This window comes from Parus major, chromosome 1A (assembly GCF_001522545.3).
Source record: "Parus major isolate Abel chromosome 1A, Parus_major1.1, whole genome shotgun sequence".
Classification (NCBI taxonomy): domain Eukaryota; kingdom Metazoa; phylum Chordata; class Aves; order Passeriformes; family Paridae; genus Parus; species Parus major.
In genome coordinates this window covers 25128256-25152583 of record NC_031773.1, presented here as the reverse complement: position 1 = coordinate 25152583, position 24328 = coordinate 25128256, and the positions used below count along the sequence as shown (strand labels likewise).

The following is a 24328-nucleotide window of genomic DNA, read 5'->3' as shown; positions in this document are numbered from 1 at the left end:
TACTCTATTTTCCATAAACTCTGTTGCAATTTCTAGTTATAAAAAACCTGTGAAGCAAGCTATATAGCAAACCCCCATGTAATTCAAGAGGGAGCACAGAAATCTGGAAAGTGATCAAGACATAAACAAAAAAAAATGAAATGGAAATAAGCATCCAAACCAGCAAAATATATTTAAGTAGTATCATAAATACACTCAAAAAAATCTATTTACATATCTAAAAACCGTATTTTCAATAAAAATCCTCCCACAAAAGGTATTTATAAACAAGAAAATTAATCTAATTTCATTGCCTACTGCTGGCAACAGAGGCGCTTTACTGCTAGCATAGCATTAACTATGCTTTTACAAAATAAAATTATTCTAGGAAAATCTTGAACTGAAGACTGGACAACAACTACAAGGCATACAAAGCATAAGGAACAGCAAATACATAACTCTAGTAGTGCAGAAATGAAGAATGGCTTTTTTCCCTCTCCAATACTTGTTCAGAGAAAAATACTACCGTGAATAAGCAATTTGAACCCCTTTAAAAGAATTACATTTGTAGAACTCAGTACATTTGTATGTTTCAGCAAGGCTGATGCTATACAGGGTGTAAATGAAACAAAGTCAACATAAAATCATGCTATGACACAAGTTTATAAAAAACTTTATGGCAAAATGTCTGAATATACAGTACAGCGACAACCCTTGCAGAAAAGTTTTTCTCCCAGAAATTTGTACACAATACCACTAAACAATGTATATGCAACTGATGGCATATGTAACACTCTTTGGAAACAGATTTAAATTTCTTTCAGGCCCTGTCTTTTATACAGGAATAGCAGGAGGATAACTCCTCACTTGGATGCTCCCAGTGTTTGTCCCTCAGGTACTTGCCCGAGGCTGGGCAGAGACCTGCGGAGAGGTGTAAGCATCAGGAGCTGGAGAAAAGTTCCACCTGGGAATGGGGGTCACTGTAGGATCCCTTGATAGAAGTCAGTGCAAAAGTGAAGAACTGATGCAGTTGAATTCCTCATCATCCACAGTTTTGAAACACATGACGGTCTCTTTGTCCAGAAAGGCCTCATAATTTGAACAGCTGTAAACATTTCTTTTGAAGTTAGCATTTTCACCATGCCTTTGATGTTTAAAACAGTAACAAAATCAAAGTAGGAGCACCTTAGCTCATGTTAGAACTACTTCAAATTCAGAAAATCAGAGCTCTATAACTGAGAAAACAGAAACAAATCTGCAAACACATGATTGGTTTTGCAAACAGTATTTTTGCTCTATTTTTCAGCTCTATCTGCCTTTCAGCAAACAGCTGAATATCATCCAGTCTACCCTAGAAAAAATCTAACTTTGATAAGTAAGCTGGAAACCATTGAATATCCAGAAGCAAAACAGCAGGACAAACTGTTGCATTTATTCTGCCCAGAGCTAAATCCATCACTGCACTGCATAGCAGATTCCTGCTCAGAGACTCAGAAGAGGTCAGGAATCCCACTTTTCTTGTTTCCCTTCAGGTACAAAAAGAAAGATACAGATGATGTCCATAAAAATGTAACAGTAGCAGGTAAAGATTTACCCATTAAGATCTGTCCATTATAATTAATGACAAGTGTTATGGTTGATATTTAAAGCTTTTCCAGAACAGAAAGGACTAACTTCTTGACTTCAAATATTCACAGGGTTACTATCAGGTGTTTATGGGGACTTAATTAAAATTTTCTAAGGCTCAATCTGTACTAGTTTATGATGCAATCAGTTGAACTTTTACTGAAAGAGAAGCCAAAACAATGGTGATTTTACAAACCAAATGTAAAGGCAGTCTTTCTGAATCTATACACAAGAGTTGATGACCAGGAGTGGAAGACAGTGACTTCTGCAGAGGGCAGTGCTGCTTTTCTGCAAAATGATGGATGCTTGTTCAACCCAACCTCAAGTATTCAGTTTATGTGCTTGAACAGAGTTTAGGTACCCAGCTCAGGCTCCAGAGGATAGCTTAGAGGTGCTCTAAGGTTATTCAAGAGACACAAGGGATTTGTCTGCTTGACCTTTGGCACAGGAAAGCAAAACAAACAAACAAACAAAAAAGTAGTGCCCTCAATCACAGGAAAATCCATCCTGGAACAGAGACCAAATCAGTCTTCCTCTGGAAATATTTAATTCTCCTTGCTAATAAGCAGTGGAGCACTTCAGATCACTAGCATGGATTCAAATATCTGGCTTTTGGACATCTGAATTTAACTGAGATGACTCTTACCTCTGGCTCCCACATTAGGAACTTAAGTTGGATACCTGAAGTCAGATGGTGTGAGAACCCTCTGTCCTTACTGACAACAGCCACCTCTTAAATCCCTGACAGAGCTGCAACCACAGCATTTACTCAGAGAAGACCTAAAGGCTTGAGTCTTCATAGGATATAATTTATCTCTTATTTCTTTATCCCCTTTTCACATTATGGAAGGGGACGGAGAAAGGGAAATCGGTGTGGGACGTGGTGTCTTCCTGAACAACACAGTGTAATAAATACTAACGAAGAAACTTAGTGGCTGCCACTTGTAGAGCTGAGAAAATCACCATTTTGAAGTTGGTGGGTACAAATTGCTTTGGCTGTTGTAGCTCTCGTTATTTATTTCAGGAGATACTGATGGGTCTCAGTGTTAGCAGATTCTCTAACCTGGCTGGCTAAAAAGCTCACACGGCATTAGAAAAAGCTATGACGGCAAAGACTTTAAGAGCTACATACTATTTGCATGTATTTAATTAAAAAAAAAAAAAGAAGTTATATTTTAGACAAGTATCAGCTACTCCCTAATAATTTTATTAAAATACTGATGGAAACAGAAAACAGTAAACTGTAGGTCAACTGCACACACATATGCAAATAAACCACCACAAACTGTACTGTCTTAGTCACTTAACTTGTTTCACCCCTTGCTTTCAGTACTTGAGAAAATGGCATAAAAAAAGCTATACAGCTTTTATGACTGAAGGAAAGGATTTCTAGAGTCCCACCCAGCTCTGGAAGGATTAAAATCAGGATCCTGTGGGTTGGAGAAAACCTTAAGGAATACTGAGGATTCTCTCTTCTCCTAAGAGAATAATCTGTCCAAACAAACTTTGCTAGTGGTTTTAATAGATAATGAACTCACTGGTCCAACTCTCTACTCAAAATTTCACAGAATCAAGATCTTAGGCCTGCCAAAGACTTCAGATAAATATGCAAACATGGCAACACTTGTATTCCCATTTTTTATCTATGGATTATTTTCCTTGTTAAATTCTTTGGGTTTTGCTTTGCTTTGTTTTCTTCAGAGTAACTTTTCAAAATACAAACTAACAAGAACCTGGAAAATTCAGAATCACCTAACAGGTGAGGGAAAAATGCTCAGTGCAGTTTTTATTCCATATATGAATTAACTACTGGGAATGTATGCTCAAAGATCACCAGCAAGATATTTAATGTTGGAAGTACCACTGAATGTTTTTAAAACTCACTTCAGAACACACCATCTGAGAAGTATCAGAGCATAAGAGGGTTGTCTGATTTCCTTGTTTTCTGTGGCAAATTTCCACTGATGGCAGTAGAGAACTGAGGCAGGGCACAAGATGTAAAAGCAAATAAAACTAATGCTTCTTGGTAGCTACTTACATACAGTAGCTGTATATGCTCAGTGACCCCATCACATATGACATGTAAATTGGCTGGAGTCTTAGCTTGGTTCCTTTCCTGTATTTAAACCGTACAGTGAACATAAATGACAGATCAGCATGGTTTAGCATTCACAATGCTAAAGAGCTCCTGTCCATCAAACTGTTGTCTCTAAACAAAGGCTGCCTTAAGTAAGACATATGAACACGTGACCTGTCTCCAAAATGCATGGTCATATTAAATAAATCTCTTACATATGTACATGTACGTTTAAGATTGCATTTTCTAACTGTTGCATATACTGTAGCTGCTCAAAAAGCTGAATAAAGTGAGTAGAGAAGACTTTTTCAGAGAAAAATAGTCGTAGAAAAAGTTTTAAGTATGGTACAGTGAGAAAGTTCACAGAGCTCTCACTTCATTATCTCTTTGGTTGCTGATTAGGATTTGACGAGTTTGAAGCCCTGTCCTGTATCCAGCACTGTGGGAAGAAACCAACTCATTTTCAATCTTTTTAAGCACCTAAAGCACGCTTTACAGACCCAGAACAGATTGAGACCACAAAACCAGTTTGCCAAATGTACTAATGGATAGGTGATGCGTGGGAAGTATATCATCCAGTGTTTGGCAACATCACTTCCCGTTGGCAAATGCAAAGTGTAGTCACTCCAGTGCTTTGATACCCCATACACCGCTTTCACCGTGCGGCCCTTTTCAGACCAGCTGATGTTGCTGTCAGGGTTACAGTTGTACTCAACCCACTGCCTGGTGAAGTCACCAAGCTGTGGAGGGTCTGCTTCCTCGATGTCTACAACTCTGGCCATTTCCGCTCCTTGCACAGCAATGTACTGGTCATTTACTTTTCTTACTTCTTTAACCCAAGGCTGAGAGTTCTCACAGTCTAAAACAATGATCAGTCGAGAACAAAAAGTGCCGTTCTTTTCTCTCCACCACTCCAACAGCGTGTCAAGTCGTAAAGCATCACCCCCTGCCACAAGGACAAAAAGATTTAACATCAGGACGAAGAAACACAAACTTCTGCAGAACTTTAACTGTTTTGACTGATTCTAAGAATCCCTTACTTTAACAATTTGGACAGATAAAACAGATGTTTTCAATTCATCCTGTCTGTAAATGTTGCATATCTCCATAGAGGTACAAACTGACTTGCTGACTTGCCATTAACTAACTTACCCTTGGTTAGAAGGAAAACCCACTACCAATAAAAAAAAGGAATTCCTTTACAGAGTGAAAGAAGTTATAGCCAATTGAAGAAATCTTGAAAATACAGATAAACAAGGAAAAAAATTTGAAATAGTTTATTTTGTATTAAATCTTAATAATTTTAAGAACAGGAATAGGACTCTTTTTTAACATGTTTTTATGAATATTAAAAAAAAGGCTCCTCTAAGAGATGAATTTCAAATTTCAAATGCCGGAAACCAAAACAGTTTCAAAGCACAATGAGAAAGCCACACGTAAGCACAAAAATTCACATGACCAGGAATGAAGAGATTCTCTCTATAAAGACAGCTGTTTTCAGTGCTTCAAGAAAACTGGTATTGATTTACAGCTCAATGAAACAAAAGTCTCATTGGAATTTTTCCACAATATTTTTTTTTTCTGTCAGGTTGCAACTAGTGTCCAACTTCTCACGTTCTGTCTCAGCTCCTGCTCCAACAGCACTTTGAAAGAGGAGAATGTAATTAAACCTGAAATGCTACCTACAGTGGGAAATCCTTCTGCTTAAGTGTACTGCATGCTGCAGGATCTGTGTAGTTTTGAAAAGCAGACTACTTACTCAGGTACCTAATGAAAACATCTTGCAAACAAGTGAATAACTCTCCATTGTCTCCCCAGTGATATTAAAGTAAATAACCAGTATATCCAGATTATCTTAGTTTTGGCTAGTTGAAGCCATGATACAGGTTTACAACAAAAACAGTTTGAAAATATCAACTTTAAAAAATGAAGAAGAAGAAGAAAGGTATTTAAAGTTACTGCATTTTAATTCCTGAATGATTTTTCACTATGGAATATAATTAAGCAGTGTTTAAAAAGTTGTTAGCTGCATATTTCAGCACTTACAGTACACCTGTAAGGGGTGACAAGAAAGTGCTTCAAATTAATATCTCAGAATTAAAGGGTTGTACGTGCAATTGGGGTTAAAGTAAAAGCAAAATTACAGAGCTGCTCCTTTCTCCAAGAAAATAAAAAACTGGAAAATTTAGTACCAAAAAAAATCTCTAGGATACAAACCTAAAGTAGTAAATTGTCTTGGTACATGATCCTCAAATTGCTGTAGTTGTTTACAGCAGAAACTTTTATAGAAGTAGTTTCCCTTTTCTAGGTACACCTTCCATGCAAATTCTCTATAAAAAAGTTCTTTATTTATTCACATTTTAAAGGCTTATAAATAAACTATTTAAGTGTATCTATGTAGAAGTGCAGGTGATTTCAAAACACCTTTAGACAGTATCACACAAAGAAAATCATCTCATCCTTTACAGACACAAGCAAACATGCTTGGCTTCCGACGCTAGGAACCTCAAACACGCGGGCTTATCACCCAGCACAAGATTTAGGCACCAAGCTGTGTAAGAAATACAGGTGTCTGGCTACCTCTGGCTCTCTGGCAGGCTTAGTAGGACAACAGGTAAGCCAAAAGTTTCAGGAAGAGACAAAGCTTTATTAGCCCAGCTCATGCCCTTGCCTTCATTCTGACAGCATGACCTCCCAGCTCATTTGACTGTTCATACTTTATGCATGAGTAGTTAACAGCTTCTTTTATACACCACTGTGTATAAAAAAACTCAACTTGCAACAACAGAGAAACATAATTACTGAATTAAATTCAGTAAGCCTCCTTTGAAAGATGTCATTACAAAGCAAAGACCACACTGCTACTTCTGCGCTGTACCAGCCAGCAGTAAGAAATTACTTTTTCAATCAGATGAATGTTTTGTTTCATTGTTGCCATCTCTTTTCATCCTCTTTACAGGTCAGAGGCTAGTACACATTACTGGAACTGATGACCAAGGTTTCATCTGTCACAAAATGCCAGTGTCTAATACATGGGGCACAATTACAGTCAAACAGCCTTTATCTTTTCAGTTTATACTTTCAAGTTACATGCAGGAGCAGTGATATCTGGAAGGAGGATCACATTACATTCCATAATTTAACTAAAATTGATCACAAAAAAAGCATGCAAGACCTGTGACAGCTGCCTGTTCTTCTCCTTTATGTGACTATACATGTATCCAAGTAGAAGCTGAAGATGTGGTTGGACAGAGAACTGAAAAGGAGCTTTGTGAGAAAGTTGAATTCCACTGCATTTACACAATGTATCTTTCAGCACTGAAAGTTTTAACAGTTACCTTGGCCTTTCTCCTAAAAGCTAGACATTAATTTAGGTTACCGCTACCTACACAGTACAGAGAGACCTGAGCTCTCCAGTCACACTCCAGGGTGGCTAGATATAGTAACCTAGGATTGGGGTGGAAGCTGTCCTATTTTTGCAGCAACATTTGGCTCTACACATGCAAGAAAGCTGACTTTGTCTATGCTGCTGGCTGGAGCACAGGTGGGAGGTGGACTTCTGCTGACAGTCTGCTCCACACAAGGTGCGGACACACTCGGCAATTGCACAGGGTGGCAGCTGCTCTTACGGACAAACCACCCCCTTCTCAGAGCAGTCATCTGGCCACCCTATATACACTGTAGCTCACCACTCACACTAAGCTCACAGGACAGCTGTGGTTTTTTAAAATCTCTGATACAGATAAAAAGCCCTTGAGTTAAAAATACACACTGCTCTTCAGCAGGTCTAAAGGCTCAGGCATGGAGCTGTACCAAAAGAGGTACAGAGCCTCCAGATGGAAACCGACCTGTGCCTGAACACCCACCTCAGCATGAGCACACACTGAAGGGCATGCCCTACTGAAGGGCACAAGCACCTGGAGGACCACTGCTGACAAAGAGCATTACAGTGAACAAATATTCCTCAAAATACAGGGAAAAACCTGTCTTTAGAACAGGAGTGTATAATTTCCACTTTAATTCTGTGCAGGGAAAAAAAAGCAATCTTTAAAGTTAACTTATTGAATACAAAAATAATGTGGGAGGGAAATCAGGGGATTTGAAATATGAAATAATGTGGGAGGGAATGTGAAACTGTTTAAACTTGAAAGAATACATTTGAGGTCAACAATATTAGACAATTTTGAGAATAAGTTTAAGATTAGCTGGCTGTAAAAGGATTATTATCAAAGTCAGTAAATACTAAAAAGACAAAGTTCATGAAGTATTTACCTGTCATACAATGCAAGGGAAGAAAAGGGCCACTCTTAACAATAACTTACCTGCATACCAAAGGGGCTTCTGCATTTCTCCATTCTCTCCACCAGCAGAGGAAATCAGCCTTCAACCTGGCTTGTTTTCTCAATTTCTTGTAGTCTCTGAATCTCTTAACAGTCATGCTCTGTAATACTACCTTTTCCTTTCTTCCCTCCCTGCCAGCAACTTGTATAAGCCTGTTCTCCAAAGACTGATGGTTCTTTGCCATTCTGAACAATCTGATAGTAGGCACACTCAAAAGTTTTGCAATACAGTATGATTTTCTACAGAATTAATGAATTGATTTGGCAAGTTTATCAATAACCAAAACAATTAAAAAAAAAAAAACAAACAACCCTAAACCACTTACCTGCCAGTGCCCATTCACCAGTGCCATGTGAGTGACCACTGTAATACAGAATGTAGGTATCATGTCTGGGTCCGTCTGCAGTCCGAAGTTCAAGAAAAGACTTGATCTTGGAGTGAAGGGTATCAAAGGTCAGTCCGCTTGTAGAGTAGTCACAACCGTATGTCTCAATCATGTGATATGCAAAAAATCTTTGGATGGCATTGAGCATGCCAGTAGACCTCAGATTTAACTCTTGGACATGCTCAGGTGGAAGAAGAGTCGGTTGGCCATCAGGACTAAAGAGAAGGAGAACAGCTAATGATTATGGTTGATATTTTTTTCATGCTCAGTGGACTTTTAGTAACTGGTGATTTTTTTCCCCTGCACAGATTTTCTCTGCTATGAGGTAGCACTGTTCTAAATTCATATTTACTTTCAATTTACAGATTTACAAATTACTGTATTTGAGTGAGGGATCACTACCTATCTCCCTTCTGTCACACTTCAATTCAAAGCATAGTCCTTACTCAGCCCTACACTATTCCTGCAGCTGAGAGACAGAGGGGGAGAAGGAAAGCTCCAACAATTTCATCAGGTCCCACTGAGGAGCACTGCCTTCACACAGGCACTTTGTCATGGATGGCTGGAAAGAAGTGCAGGGAAAATGAGTGCTAATCTGCACAAACCATAATGCAAACTAGTTTCCAATAATGGACAGAAGAGAAATCCACATACACACTTCAGTCAGATACTCTGAAATATGGAATTCACACAAATAATAAAGTAATTCTTTCTTGTTTGTGCTGTTCAGATGCTGTTCTTTCAGCATAAGAGATGTATTTTAGATAACAGTATTCACAGCTTAAAAAATCAGTTTTAAATCAAAGTTTTAAGAAAGTTACAAACTAAACCTGGAACAAACCATGTATTTATATTTATGTCTACATAGATATGAATATGCATATATAAGAAAAATAAAAAAGAGTCCCTGGATTCCAAAATTAATTTTATTTGTATTGTTATATGTATATTTTATCTAAAATATAGATAAATATATAATAAAGCCAAATATATACAGTATATAAAATACCGAATAAAAATACACTTTTTTTGTAGGTCTACACAGGTATTCATTAATCATAATAATAGGAAATTTGGTCTTGCAAGACACCCAGTTAGGGGAGCACCCTTCAGAATGTATTTTTAGAAAGAGAAAAGCATTCATCACTCTTCAGCTGATGTAATAAGGGTAATGATAAAGAACATGACTGACAGCTGGGCCAAATTGGCCTCATTTATACTCAGTTACAGACATGGAGAGGTTTTGTAGGTGAAAATACGGAGATAAATCTTACTCTGCTAATACAAAATATGACATTATGGTTTTTTTCCCTATATATGTATATATCTGTGTATTCTTCATGTATTTTGTTTGCAAGTCAATGTGTAAAGCTCTGCCTCCTTATTGACCTACCTAATTAAATATTGCACCATCTCACCTGTCTATGGCTTTTATGAAAATTAATATTCCACTGGTATAGCTACATAGAATAGCTCATCATTACTGTTTGTCTCAGCAACTGAAGACCGGGTCCATCACTGAAACAGTCAGGCTTTGTTAATAAGGAAGTTTAGTTCTGTCAGGTCCTAGAGAGTTGCTCAAGAGTATTTCATTTGCTCAAAATTAGAGGGAACTGCCTGTGCCGGAATAATATAATACAATGAATGAATTGTTACCATGGAAACAAAATTAATTTATTTTTATTGTAATGGAAATTTTGAAAATCTGTTTTTCAAATCTGTAATAATAATTGACATAATTTTTTTTAAGGGTGCACAGCTGAAGGACTGCATATCAGAAGCTCAGAAAAATTGTTTTTTACAATATTTAAGATACAGTTATCTAAGATTAGCACATTATCTTTGGTTTCTTTGATGTTAAGTTCTTCCTTATCCACAAAATCCATTACACATACTAAAGCTGTGAAGTTTTCATAAATTGAGCAGTTCTATTTTGAAGCCTCTCATTTCAACTTACTACTCTATTTCTCTTGTAACATGACGAGATAATTTATATAGCTCTTATTTATCATTTCTAAAAAAAATGTGCATACACTGCTTTTAATTTTATGGCAAAACCAGCATTTTCAAGTTTAAAGCTTATAAGAAAAACACACAAATGGGCAAATAATAATAGTACAATCCCTTTACAATCACGCATTTCTCATATGGTAACATTTATGTTGGAACAAAAATCAGCTTTGAATTGTCAACACCAATACATGACATGCAGTCCACTTGCAAATCAAATTTTAATGAGCTTTAAATGTAGACACTACCTCATTTAACTGATTTCAAAGTTATTTTGAACCTATCTATTTGGTTTATTAAATCTCCTCATGTAAGATACCTGGTCTCAGCCAAATGCCCCAGTCCTCTTCTTCAGTATGAGATACTGACTGTGAAATCTGCCTATGCACAGCTGGTCTGTATTCATCGGCTTTCTAAAAGCAAATTACCTAGATAGAAAGCTGGAGTTACTCATTCCAAGGTGAGAAAAAGGAGAAATAGAAAATCTGCCTATTATTTGAATTTGTATTTGATTATTGAAAAATCCAAGCAACAGCATTGCATTGCCTCCATGAGCAGACAGTACATTTACACACTGTGAAGCTGAAACCATACCTGCAAAAGTTGGTGGGAATCACAATAGCATACCCAACACACGTTCCTCCCAAGCAGTTTCCCAGTTCATGGAAAAGCCCATGAGCCATGGACTCCAAAGGTAGAACAATGAGAAATGCACTCATGAAGATCCCATTGGTTGGCTAAAAAGAAAATTAAGAGATTTAGGCATTGTATGAAAATCCTTTTGTTTGATCTTACATAACTGGATTCTGAAACATGCAAAGCATTACTGGCAATGTTTATTTCTTTTTCCACGTATTACATTGTGAATTACTGCAAAGACAAATGAAAAGCTTGGGGAGAAGGTGGCTGGTAAGCAATGATCACTCTTCTGAAAGAACGCATTTGAAAACACTTGACAGTGCAGAATTCAGCTGTAAAAACTGATCATAGCTTAGTTTTACCAACAGAGGCAAGAAAATTAAATGCCACAAAACTAATTGTGTGCATAGAATAAGATCTGTAAGCATCTGCAGGGTCAGGCCTTTATCAGGAAGACACAGATATTATGTATCTAGCATCAGATGACAGCGCTCTGTATTGCATCCATCCCTGGAGGTACTTAAAAGACCTGTACATGTGACACTTTGGGAGTGGCAGACTTGGCAGTGCTGGGTTAATGGCTGGATGTAATGATTGTAGAGGTCTATTCCAACTTAAAGCATTCTATGATCATTAAAAATATACATTTAACTTGTGGAATACTACATCTCACACAAGAGATGAATTCTAAGATAATTTGTGAGCATTATTTCAATTAAAAAGACAATTTTTGTCAGTTACATAACTACCAGACATGAAAAGGACCATCCTCTACAGGACTTCATAGCATTTACAGAGCTAATACCCTATATTGAAATGAAAAGCACTTTTAGAAAATATTACGCTTACTAGCTGATTTCTGTAAAAAACAAACAAACAAGAAGTTTCAACAATTACATCTCAACCACTAGTACTAGCAAAATAAAAACGGACTTCTGAAATGCCACATGTCTCTGAGAGGCAGAGCAGATAAAGATTAATTTTAATTATTTTAGCATGATGTGAATGGGTTTAATGAGGTATTAAATGCTTTAGGAAAAACAGAAACAGTATTATAGTATACAATTAAACAAGAACTTTAATATCCATGGTGCATTTGTTAAATATTGACGTTTGCTATGTAGCAAAGAAGTAAATTCATAGCTAAAGATTTCATCTTGAGAAGAATCCTGTGGTCTCTGACCTCCTCTATGTTTTATTCACCCTCTTTGTACAAATCTACAATAGTAATGGTTTGGGTTTTTTTAATATGGATATTGCTTTATTGTGTAAGACTTAGTGACTTGATGGGTACTGGTAGTTCAACTTAACACAAAATGAACAGTATTAATAATTTGGAAAATATATTATACTGAAAAAAATGACACCTAAACCAACCCAGATCTTGTTGGCACATGGCACTAGCTCAACTACATTCAGCTTTTAAACACAATTAGCCTGAGAGAACAGCTTTACCGACTAATATGCTAAGAAGTAATAGTTTGCTACCTATCCTGGTTTTAGAAATCACACTTCTGATGGAAGGATCTCACCTATGTGTCCTTGAAATGGTGACAGCAATACCTCTAATCACAAATAAACACCTGAATCTGGTATTAAATAATAACTAACTGACGGCATCATTAACTGATAGCATTAATTACCTGAAATCACCAGAAGACAGGAAAGCTTAAAACACTGTAATTGGTATTACGGTACCAAACTGGCAAAGAAAATTCCCAAGTACTTGTGAGAAAAGGATCTCGCACAGAAATACTAAGGATCATCTCGGTGATCCATCTTGCTCTTTATCTTGCTTTGAGTTTGGACCAAATACTATAACAGAAATGGGAAATAAGCTCTACAGTGTTATGAATCAACTCAGCTCCATCTGAGGTTTCAACTCTGTCATTTTTTTAGTGGCCATTTCATGCTGTGGAATAGGAAAATGTTGTGTTTTACATTTGTAGACAACCATCTAATGTAGAGATGCTGGCACTTGCTGTTAGCACTTTTTCAACAGTTTCGATTTAGAAGAAATATGTCACAAATGTAAAAATTACTTATGACAATTAGAAGAAATCTATAGTAGGATAATAAAATATCTTAATCCAGCATTGCAAAAAATTGACTGGTAGCGTTTTAAAAGACCTAAACAATAAGAACTTCAAATAGCAAAAAATATCTGACTTAGTAATTGCAGTAAAACTGAAGACAGGTTCCTCCCTTAAGATAAACAGCTAAAATTCCAGGTGGAAACTGTCAGTGCTTTACTAAATCCCAAAGATTTGATGACTGGTCCTTAATGCAGCAGATGGCCATGGATGCACAGGCAGAGCCAGAAAGGGATTTTGTTCTTTCATCTGTTCAGCCCATTTTCATTGTTTTCGATTGAACTAGCAATGTGAGCCTGCAGTACATCCCTGAGCTCAAAGTGTCCATAGATTCCAGACAGATTGCTCAAAAAGCAAACAGAAGACAGGGACCATCTAGGCAATCCTACTACTAAAAAAAAACCCAAAACACAAGAAATCACTTAGCTCTTAATCTTTGGGGTTTTTTGTTCTGTTCTTATTTTTTTGGGGGTTTTTTTTCCCTTTGTCTGTATTGTTCTAAAGGAATTAACAATGAAGTCTCATTTCAAGTAACACAGAAAAGGTAAAAGAAAAAAATCTACTTTTTGCCTCTGATGACTGAAATGACAGACAATAAAAGATTGGTCAGATTTCACTAGCAGTAGTATCTTTCCCCTTTCTCTTTTTTTGAGCACTGTTTGTTGTTAAGTGTAACAGTTATAACACCAGAAGAATTTAGAGGTATTTTACAGTCATGGACAGGACAACTTACATCCCAAAGAATAACAACTATTTGAATCAGAATAACTCTGGAACTGTATTTAATTATGGATGTGTAACTGAAGAAAAAAACCCAAAATGCATAAAATATTAGTTTAAATTGGAAGCCAGTTACGAAGACCTATAGAAGAGCCCTTCTGTTTAAAACAGAAACGAAACACTAAACATATGTCAACTGAGGTGATCACAGGATCACCGAATGGTTGGGGTTGGAAGGAGCCTCTAGAAATTGTCTCGTACAAACCACTGCTCACACAGCAGGGTACCTGGGATTGCATCTAACAGACCAATAACTGAGACAGCTTACAAAGATGTCCTTGTGCATTTCCAAGCAAAAATACTGCCCTGCTTTACATTATCCAAACTGAATATTTATGTTTTTATACACAGGCACACAGACATTCACAAAACCCCCCAAATAAAATAAGTATAAAAGAAAACCCTATATGAGAGAGAAGCCTCAGGAGAAAAAGGGTAACATGTTGATTAATTCACAAACATTTGATGAATAGCTTATTTCAAATGAGGACAAGATATGTATATTACAGGTAGAAAAAAGCTTAAAGAAAAAATTGGTAAAGTTACACAGTACATCAGCTACCAGAGGAAACAGTCTTATAACAAGTTACTGAATGGACAGTCTAGGGAGATCAAGAAATAATCCTTTACTTCTGACTGTTAGAACAGCAGTCGTAAAATCTAGAAAAGACTCAGCAGAAAACTATTGTCACAATCACTGGCAGATGGATTTAATGTGCTGTGTTCCCCATCCCTTACTCCCGTTCTACCCATGGGAAAGCCTGTGCTTTAATCTATGTGCATTTGTTCCAGAAAAACCACAAGCAGTTATCAGTTTAAAAGCATACTAAACACTCCGATGTTTTTAAATAAAAAAACGTGAATCCTGAAATCAATGAAATTTTGACAGCAGGCTAAACACATAATAGACTCTTTAGACTAACAATGAATATTTTCTCTTGTCACCAGAGATCCTCCTCAGGACTGAGGAGCTCTGGAAGTGGTGGTGACAGCAGCAAGGTGTGCTGCCAGTGTGATTTCAGCAGGCAGCCTACGGTAGCCCTTGGGACAGGACTGGAGAGGTAGAGAGCCAAGGACAGCTGAGCACACACCAAAGACAGGCAGACAGGCAGCAAAAGTACACACAACAGAGGGTGAATTTGAGAAGAAACGGTGAGCAGTGAGCAATGGGGACTTAAGATTCAGCTTAAGAGCTGATGGAACGGTAGGAAAAGAGGGAATAAAGGTATTAGAAAGGAAACTCAACAGAAAACTCTCAAATAACAGCAAAGCACTGGTATTGAAGGCAAATTGGTAAGAAAGGGAAAAACTGTCAGTGACAAAAACATGACCAGACAGATGAAAAAAAGCAGGAGTGGCATGGATATTTGAGAAAATATGGAAAGAGGCCAGAGGATGCAGCAGGGCCTCTGGGGAAAAAAAAAACCAACAAAAAATATCCCTGAACAAGCAAAGCCTGAGGAGGATTAGATTAAAAATAGAAGCCAGGAAGAAAACAAGGGTAAAGAGAGAAAGAATGGACATGATTTGCATTCAAGTAATTTAACCTGTGATGTTACTAAAAGTATGTCTAAGTAAATATAGATATTACTATATATATAGGCAACTGCACCAAAATAAAAACTACAAAATCATTAGCTCTTCCCCAAACAGTGAAGTACTCACATATACAGCAAGCTCATTTTGCCTCCTATAAATAATTCAAATTAAATGGTACTTTCTGGTTAGGTATGAGTACTCAAGCATGTAACAAATACTATTGTTTTACTAGCCCATAAAATTCGCTAAAACCAAAAATAATGTACTGAAAGTACTTCATTCCATTACTTTGCCTGCTCTAACATAGTTAATTTTTCTCTTGGTAATGTTAAATACAAGCCTTCCAGAGATAATAATTATCTTTGGCCAGTTATACAGAAGACCTTGGCATAGAGCACTTAACAGAATTTGGTTTTAAGTTTCTGAGAAAAAGAGTGCCCCAAACCTTTCCAAGATCTTTGTCTGAAAATTACAAGCTCCTCATCTGCAAATTTTTCATCATTTTATTGGATTCTTGAAGAAGTAATATTTGAGTCATTTACATGGCTTCTTCTGGATCTTGTCCAATCCAAGGGCCTAATTATGAACAGGCACATGATTAACTGCTGAAATAAGTTGGTGCTAAAGAGTCTATTGATCTGACTGAAATTAATCACACAAATGCAAAGGCAGGTGCTGACCATCTCCTGCAGATTTTGCAAAGAAAATCTCCGTATATTTTTACTAACAGGACAAGCTATCTTTCCTCTGCAGCTATAACAAGGAATACTCTCAGAAGCAGACCATGTCCCAGCTGAAACATGCCCCACTGAAAGAAAAGCTGTTACTCCATTTTTTAATGAACCCAACTTCACCACGTTACTTTTACAGTTCTCCCCAAACACCATGTACAGAGACTTTAAACCCTTGTCTTATCAAAGGCTGGGTTCCGCTTAAAGAAAGGGCCTTGTCTAACAGCACTTTTAGCCTCAACAGCTCTGCACCAGTAAGAAAACCACTGTCTCTGCTACAGCCAGTTAATTCACTTCACTTTAAAAACCTTTCCACAAAAGTAGATATGATATTTTTCTGGCAATTTTAATAAGATACTTCTAGACACTAATTAACAGACAACTGGTGCTTTAGGTCTTGACTTTTCATACACCTGAAGCACAAATATTGCAGTTATTAGAATTGTTAAGAGGGCATATATAATGCTTGCAAAACATTTTCCATTAAAGGGACTCCCCCCCCAACCCCGCTTCCCACCACTCCATTTCTTGCTGTGAGATTTCTTTATAAGCTATTGCTAATTATTTATGGTTGACTGTTAGGAAGCACCTTTCCAAGGCTCAGATTTTTAGCAATTCTATTCATAGGAGGTCAAATGACAGACCACAAAGTGATTTCAAGCCACCTCTTACCAAATGCACTATCATTAAACAAATTTTCGGTAGTGAGGAAAGGAAAAAACAAAAAATGCTTCACCTTCCAGTGAAGCATTTAACATTTAACAGATTTAAAATATAATTCAGATATATAATAATATAATATATATTATATATATTATTACATATAGATATAATATATAATTCAAACATAATTTACACATACTGAAACTACAGAAATCCCACTCTAATGTTACAAAGATTGAAAATTGTTCATCTTACACACACAAAAAAAATATTTAGAAGAGCAAACACATTTTCAGGAACTGATGACCAAGGAATACTTGGCATTCCTAAGAAACTCTAAGGAAAATTATGTTAAAAATGTAAATGTAAAATGTAAAAAAAAATTCCTTAATATAAGAATGTATGAATGGCTGTATTAATCTGCACCAAATGTCCACCCAGAAGAATGTCTGGTCTCTAAAGAGCCCAAATGGATGACTAGGAAAGACTATAAGGACAGACCAAGCATGTTTCCCGAGTACTTTAACCACTAGTGGCTTAAGAACTTCCTGAGCCAGATATGGTTTCCAAATAGTTCTCAGACCCCCAGTGAATTTTGTCCAGCTTCCTCCTGAGCCTCAGTAACCATGGGGCACACATGGCATGCTATGATGCACAGCCCCAGAGCTCAAGACCATATGGGGAGCTATTCCTACCTACCTGGCTCCAACCTGCTTCTTGACAACTTGATTCCCCTCAACTTTTGCACTGAAATGATTGTTTATTGTTTATTTTCAGAATTGTTTATTATCTCTACTTTTTTGCCTCCATTTCCTTCTGTCCCTTTGGCAAATTCAAATGCTATAGCTATGACTGCTAATAATCTTCCAAAGAAAAAGCAAAACTACCAACCCCAACAAAGAACCTTACAAATTAACTGTTAATTTCATCTTCCACTAACATCTTTAATACCATTCATCCACAAGATTATTTAATCTAAGAAAATCCGCAGGATTAGAAATTCTACAGGAGTGGGCAGAAAATTGTTCTGGAAATCCTACAAAGAAATGTCTGTAAATCTGATCTACTGTAAGTGATATTTTACATATATTATATATGTATTATGTTTGTAATTCATATAATAGGTGAATGGACACAAAATTGTTATTGTGGTTTACATCAGTTTGAAAAAGAAAACAGACTCTGAATGTCCTGCTGCAACTATGACAACACACCATGTGTGTCTTGGGCACTGAACAAACATTTTGAAAGAAATGTATGCTTTTTGCTAAAGAAAAGACAACATCCTTAACTCATAAATGGAAAGAAAAGTTAAAGGACACTGTGATTTTAATGACTGGTCTTTCAGATATCATATCCTGGGGTGCATAACCAGATTTGAAAGTGAGACACTTAAAGCTCATGTTATACCAGCAATCAGTTTATCAGCTGATCTCTGAGTCCATTTAATTGATTAAAAGCCAGGAAAAATTACTGAACAATACATTACTTAATACATTTCAATCTAATTAAAATTGTTCACAACAAAAGCCCTAGGTTTACTGAGCATTACTAGGGTTAAATACAGTGATTTATTTTGAAAACAAATTTTATGACACAATGAATTCAAAAGCAAAACAATTTCCTGAGTAGATAAATGCAAAATACTTTGTTCACCTCTTTTGCCCTGGAAGCATTACCTTTTCCCATGCTACCAACATAGGGAAGCTGGTAAGCTGCACTTGCTGTAACAGTCAAGGCAGCTCAAAGTGTTATGTTCAAAGCACACGACAGTGAAACCATGCATTCCAACTTTGAACTGCTAACCCACAGCACACCATCAAATTTTAGGAATTTTATGGAGACAGCAATTCTCAAGATTATTGTCAAGAGGAGATCAAGATAAAGAGATTATTATTTACCTGCCAAGAGACAGCTCCCAAAACAGCAGTCGCAACAAGGCTGAAAAACACCAGCTGTTCTGAGATCAAACAGAAGTGACGCATTCCTTTAGATGCCATGACTCTGTCCAGGCTGTTGTTTTCTGCACGGTGAGTATAGTACACCTTGTGGCAGTCATTTAGTTTTGTGTGAAATCCCCAAAGGGTTATAAAAAAAATAACATGACAGATCATCCAGAAAATTCCAAAAATAGAAAAACCAGGTATCACAAAATACCAGAGATCCAAATAACGTAGTTTAAAGGCTGCAAGAATGAAAAAGATTAGTTCAATGACTCCAACTGAGATGACAGAAAGCCGCCTGCAAATTTTACCACGGTACAGGTAGGGCTTCCATCGCTCAGTAACGGAAAGTCCACTGAAGTAAACGTCTAGAAGAGGATCTGAAATGAGGCAGCTGAAGAAACATGCCAAGGCAAAAGGGTTTGTGGGGATTTTCAGTGATGGAAAAAAGAGTAGGGATGCAATGGCCCCAAAAATTGCCAAATTTGGAATTGCCAAAAAAGACTTCATACGTAAGTCAATAATCAACATGGCCAAAGCCAAAACCAGCAGAATAATACTTAGAGATTTTTCTACCAGCATAGTTGTGCTGGCAATTGCAAACCCAACTAGCTCCAAAAATTCAACTGTTGTCAGCAGAGTAGGTCGATGATGGACACAACCACAAATCCTCTCAACCAAAGCACATAATATCCTTAAAACAATGGAAGAGAGAAGCAAATATTTTGTAGCTTCTTCTTTCACATCCGTTTTGAAGGCAGAATTATTGAGAAAACAGAGAAGGCCAAGCAAAAAGCCAAACCAAAGATTGGAGAGACTCAAACTTGCTGTTTCCATTGAAAAATAGTAGTACAGTATGCTGGCAATTCCAAGAACAAAGAGCCCCAGAATAAATATTACCAAAATGAGTGCATCTGCAGTTTTTTCCCACCTGACATAAAGGCCCATGCAAATGGCAACCAGTAGGTTGATTCGGGCAAGATAGCCAAGGTATCTGACTGATGAGTGCATGTTCACTTCTCTGTTTGCTTCTTCTAGCCTTGTCATTGCTGCATAGAGACAGTGACTAACACAGTAACGCAGTGACCTACACATGTAAACTGCAGTTAGGGGTTTCACCCACTTGACTGACAGTAAATATTCAGGTTTCATCCATCCAACCAACACAATGTAATTGCTGCCTTCTGTAGTATCATTTCAGTAACAGTGGTCCAGAATCCTTGATGTCCTGGAAGAGAATTAAGAAAAGTTTTAGTGGCACATAATTCCTTTTAAACATACACAGCATAAACATGACCCATCCCATCTCACAAAGAAGTTTAATATCTAGAGTAAAAAACACATAAAAAAGACCAATTAAGTGTGAAAACCAATATAAAATGGGTTCTGTATAAACCCTCTTTCATAAACTAAACGGGAGGAAAACAATCCTGGCCTGGGCAGTTTTCCACAAAACTCATTGATTAGGTATCTGTATTAGATATCTATGGATATTCAAAACCCTTCTGCAATAGTCACTTTCTTCTAGAACATTTTAGAATTATTTTAAAAGACTTTTATTTCACCATTACATTTGGTAAGTTCTCACTTTATATTAAATCTTTTCAGCATGCTTTGCAAGACTTCCTTTTAGGAGTCAAATAAGTATATGATTTACAAAAAGAACTTCCACTCAGTTAATGAGCATAACCCACAGTGAAAAATATATCATTATTTCCATTTCACAAAAGGAGAGTGGACACACAGATGTAACAACTGATTTGGCATGGTTTGTAGAGATTTCTCCTAATGTAAAATCAAAGCCTTCATTTGCACCCCTTCAAGCCAGTTTCCTCCCTCTGAGGAGGAAAAACTGATGTGATTTTCTTTTTAATATAGTTAGGAAGGCAGTATTTTTAAGGGTCATTTTGTAATGTTTTGGGCAGAGTCTCACACATAACACATAAAAAGACTTATATACAGCCTCTATAATTTTTAAAGTAATTAACTAATTGCTCATCTTACAGAGACATCTGAAGAGTTATTGGTATGAAAGAAATCAGCATGCCAAGAGCACTCAGTGCTAGGTTATAGCTTATTGCTTTTATTTATAATGGTGAAGGAAATGTTACAAGACACCTTGACTCAAATGCAAAATTTAGATTTTATTCTCTCTTGATTTTTAAATTCTCATTTTTTTAACCAGTAAACAACAAATGATAAAGAGATTGACTGATCTGCCTGTAAGTTTTGGCAGATTCAAAGTCTGACATGCAGTGTAAAACCAGCTTCAATAATTGCAGAAGAGAAAAACTAGGCCTAAGAAACACTATTGTTTAAATTACTTATTTGGTAACATGGAGTTCCAAATTACGCTATATACCCAACAACAATGCAGACATTACTTGGAAGAACTATGCATTAAAAAACTATTTACCTGAAGCAGAATACATACCATATATTTAAAGCAAATTTCTATTACATGAAATTATTGTAAGTTAAAAGTTGTTCAGATTTAAAATGTGCGTTTTCATCGTATTTCTTATTACTAGTGTTTTACAGATATTGACTTAATTCTGAGTTGCTTGAATGCTTAATATTTCACAATATCTCTCCCCTCACTTAGTAAGGTACTTCCAATTCCTCTCACCCTTTTGTTTCTCCACTATACAGATAAACACAAATGCAAGTTAGCTTTCATATTCCAGGTCATGATACTTTGGGATTCATAGCACTGACTGCACCTCACTGTTTCTTGTACTATAATCAACATCCATTTTTTTATGGACAACCATTTATTTCAGCTGCTACACAGGTCCTCCTCCTGCCTCCAGCTTTCTCTAGCTCAAACCACGAATACAGAGAAATTATTTCCCATCTCTTTTCAACCCACAGCACTGACATGCGATCACTGCTATTCTGAAGAACATATGCCATCCTGTTTATCTGGATTCCTGAGCCTATCTGGAGCCCCTCCAAGTCAAGGGGCTAACCCTATAAACGTTCAGTTTAAGAGCCCCAGAAGCCAGCAGGAATGAGCCCTTTGCATATAAGCAAATGTCAAAGCTCATGCCTCACACCTAGCTTAAAATTTTGCTGCGATCACTAAACTGTTTTTTGTGGTATCATTAACAGTAGCAAACTCCCTTCTAGGCAAGCAAGGAGCCACTCTGACAGAGCACAACTCTCACTGGATCAGCTTGTGAGAACTGGAGTTTTGCTGCCAGCACACCAAGTGAAAGGTGAAGGAGAAACTCCTCTGCTCCGGCTCCACCAGCTGCTTTGGCTGCAGGGTGGGGGAACAAATGGGGCATCATGTCTGTTCCTACTGCAAACACACAAAATCTACTTGGGCACAAAGTATTTGCAAAATGACAGTTGACTGTGAATGCAATCTCTTCTTCCTGACCCCACCTTCTAGCCAATTAGCAAAAATGTGTACTCCTAAACCACACTTAGCATTTTTTAACCAAAATACATGGTCGACTTTTTGTGAAGTGGAAAAGGTGCATCTTCATGATTAATGTATCCCACGACACAGCTATTACCAAATAAAAAGACAACAGCAATTAAATTTTAAAGAGAAATTTCAATAACTTATTTGTTCTCTAAAACACAGCTATTTGCTAGTAATTTCTGTCAATACTTTGTTTACACAAGGACTGTTCAAAGTCCTGGGTGGGGGAGGTAGTGCTGTCGTGTTTGTTTTAAATTAATGGCTTTAAAGTTTCAGGTTGAACACGACTTACAGTGCTCAACAAATCGCATTTAGATTCAAAACAGAATGTGGACACCCACTTTTAAGTATTTGTCAACTTTTGCAAATATAATTTCAGGGAAAATGGAGCCTCATTAACATTCAGAGACCAAACTATCTAATAGCTTTCCTGTATGTAAAGAGACACTGCTCTCAATGTAGTTTTTACCCTAAGAAAGTTGGGAAAACAACCAAACCCCAGAGCTGGTTCAGTAGTTAAGCCCAGGTGACACCTATCTAAAATAATGAATCAACTTTCCTTCACCTTAATTCTTCCAGTTCAGCAGTTTTCTTCTCTTTAAAGCAGTTCTGTAAGTTTTTTTTTCAAAACCCAAAAAGTCCCATTTAGCTAATTAACACAGCAGACTTAACCCCGGCTGAAGGAGTGCGTTACTTTCCGGATGTTCACACCGCGCCCACAGCGGGGTCGCCGCTCTGAGGGGAAGGGAGCGCTCCCGGCTGGAGCTGCCCTGCGGGGCCGGCCCGGCCAGGGAAGGTCAGTGACGGCATCGGCCTCGGCGGCGCGGGGTGCCTCGGCAACCTCCCCGCGCCACCGATCGATGCTGGCCGACCTCACTTCCCACGGCGGTGTCCACCGGGCCTCCCTCGGTGACGATCCCGCGGCACCTCCACCCCGCCCGGCCCGCTCTCACCTCAACAGGCAGCCCGGAACCTTCCCGCCCCCCGCGCCGGCCGCCGCCATGTCGAGGCCGAGCGCGGCCCTTCCCGCTACGGGCCGCGCCGAGGCTCAAACAGCGCCAGGGCGCGGCCGGATAGAGTTCTGAGAAAACCAATAGCCCCAACCAAACCCGCAAACAGCGTCAACTGGTGCTTAGGCACGGGAGCGAGAAAACTGTGTTTAAATCAGGACTGCAAGGCAGACTGAGCCCATCCCATCCTGTGGTCCGGCGTGACTCGTGCGCCTCCGCGGCCTCGCAGTGCGTTTGTCCGCGCTCGGTGTTGGAAACTCGCAGGCAGGTGAGCAAATAGCGGGAAGGTTGTGGATCACGGTAACTCCGTGCCCCTGGCCGAGGACAGAGGCAAAACAAGAGGAATCTGAATGACAGCGCTGCTCAGGGGCTCTTTGAACGGTAGGTGGGCTGGACTGTTGCGGAGACGAATCCTTTATTCCTGTAAATCCTTCACCACAACCAGCACCTTCTGCCCCTTAGCAAGACGCACTAGGGCAGCCTAAACATCTAAGCTTGCTCCTCTCTCTTCCTGACTAAATTATTCAGACAACCGACTCACAAGAACCTCAGTCATCCCCCAAAAATTATTACACTTCTTTAAATATTAGCTAAAACTGACCTAAAGGCCTAAAAGTTATGGGGTTAAAACCAACAGCAAACAATCCCAATGAACCCCCCAAATAAACAAACAAAAACCCAACAAAATAAAATAATCCACAAGCTAAGAGGTTTTTCTTTAAAGAGCACTATAGTACAATCCCAGTTGCCTAGTGAGGGACACATGCCTTAGACGCTCTCCCAGCATTACGGACAACACTTAATTGGTACTGTATTGATCCAACCACAATTGCAATTGGAGGCAACTATGGAAACTTCTTTGTCAGTGTTTTACTTAGAGAGTAAAATGACCCTACTAAGTTTCTGTGCAAGTTTGTGAAATGAAACCTTGCTAGAAAGCCACCTTGCTGTTCTAGGTCAAAAACAGTTGAGGGAAAGAAGAGGAAAAAATGAGCAGAAAACCTGCTGCTGATTCATGGAGATGTGATTAAAAAGCCTTAGAATGATGATGCTTATAAAGCAAGTCAGGCAGTCTT

At 37.9% G+C, this 24328-nt stretch overlaps 1 protein-coding gene across 2 annotated transcripts; it reads right to left on the bottom strand.

The window, feature by feature from the left end:
* Nucleotides 1-623: 623 nt before the first annotated feature.
* TMEM168 (transmembrane protein 168) lies at nucleotides 624-23331 on the bottom strand. 2 transcript variants are annotated; one of them, XM_015629031.3, is made up of 5 exons: nucleotides 23196-23331; nucleotides 18765-20034; nucleotides 11013-11155; nucleotides 8349-8623; nucleotides 624-4628 (listed from the first exon to the last, which is right to left on the bottom strand). In XM_015629031.3, exons 2-5 carry the CDS (start codon nucleotides 19956-19958, stop codon nucleotides 4081-4083), a joined length of 2160 nt encoding a protein of 719 aa, XP_015484517.1. In that variant the 5' UTR covers nucleotides 19959-20034; nucleotides 23196-23331; the 3' UTR covers nucleotides 624-4080. The 2 variants fall into 2 exon arrangements, with proteins under 2 accessions (XP_015484517.1, XP_015484519.1); XM_015629033.3 differs by lacking the exon at nucleotides 23196-23331 and adding an exon at nucleotides 22808-23100.
* Nucleotides 23332-24328: the final 997 nt, after the last annotated feature.

What these genes read in the sequence shown, in the direction of transcription:
- TMEM168 (XM_015629031.3), bottom strand. Translation starts at nt 19,958, where the DNA reads ATGAAACCTGAATATTTACTGTCAGTCAAGTGGGTGAAACCCCTAACT. An exon ending in TGGGAGCTGTCTCTTGGCAG is followed by an intron (nt 11,156 to 18,764) that starts GTAAATAATAAT and finishes TTTTCTTTTTAG; the next exon opens with CCAACCAATGGGATCTTCAT. An exon ending in TGGTGAATGGGCACTGGCAG is followed by an intron (nt 4,629 to 8,348) that starts GTAAGTGGTTTA and finishes TCCTTGTGGCAG; the next exon opens with GGGGTGATGCTTTACGACTT.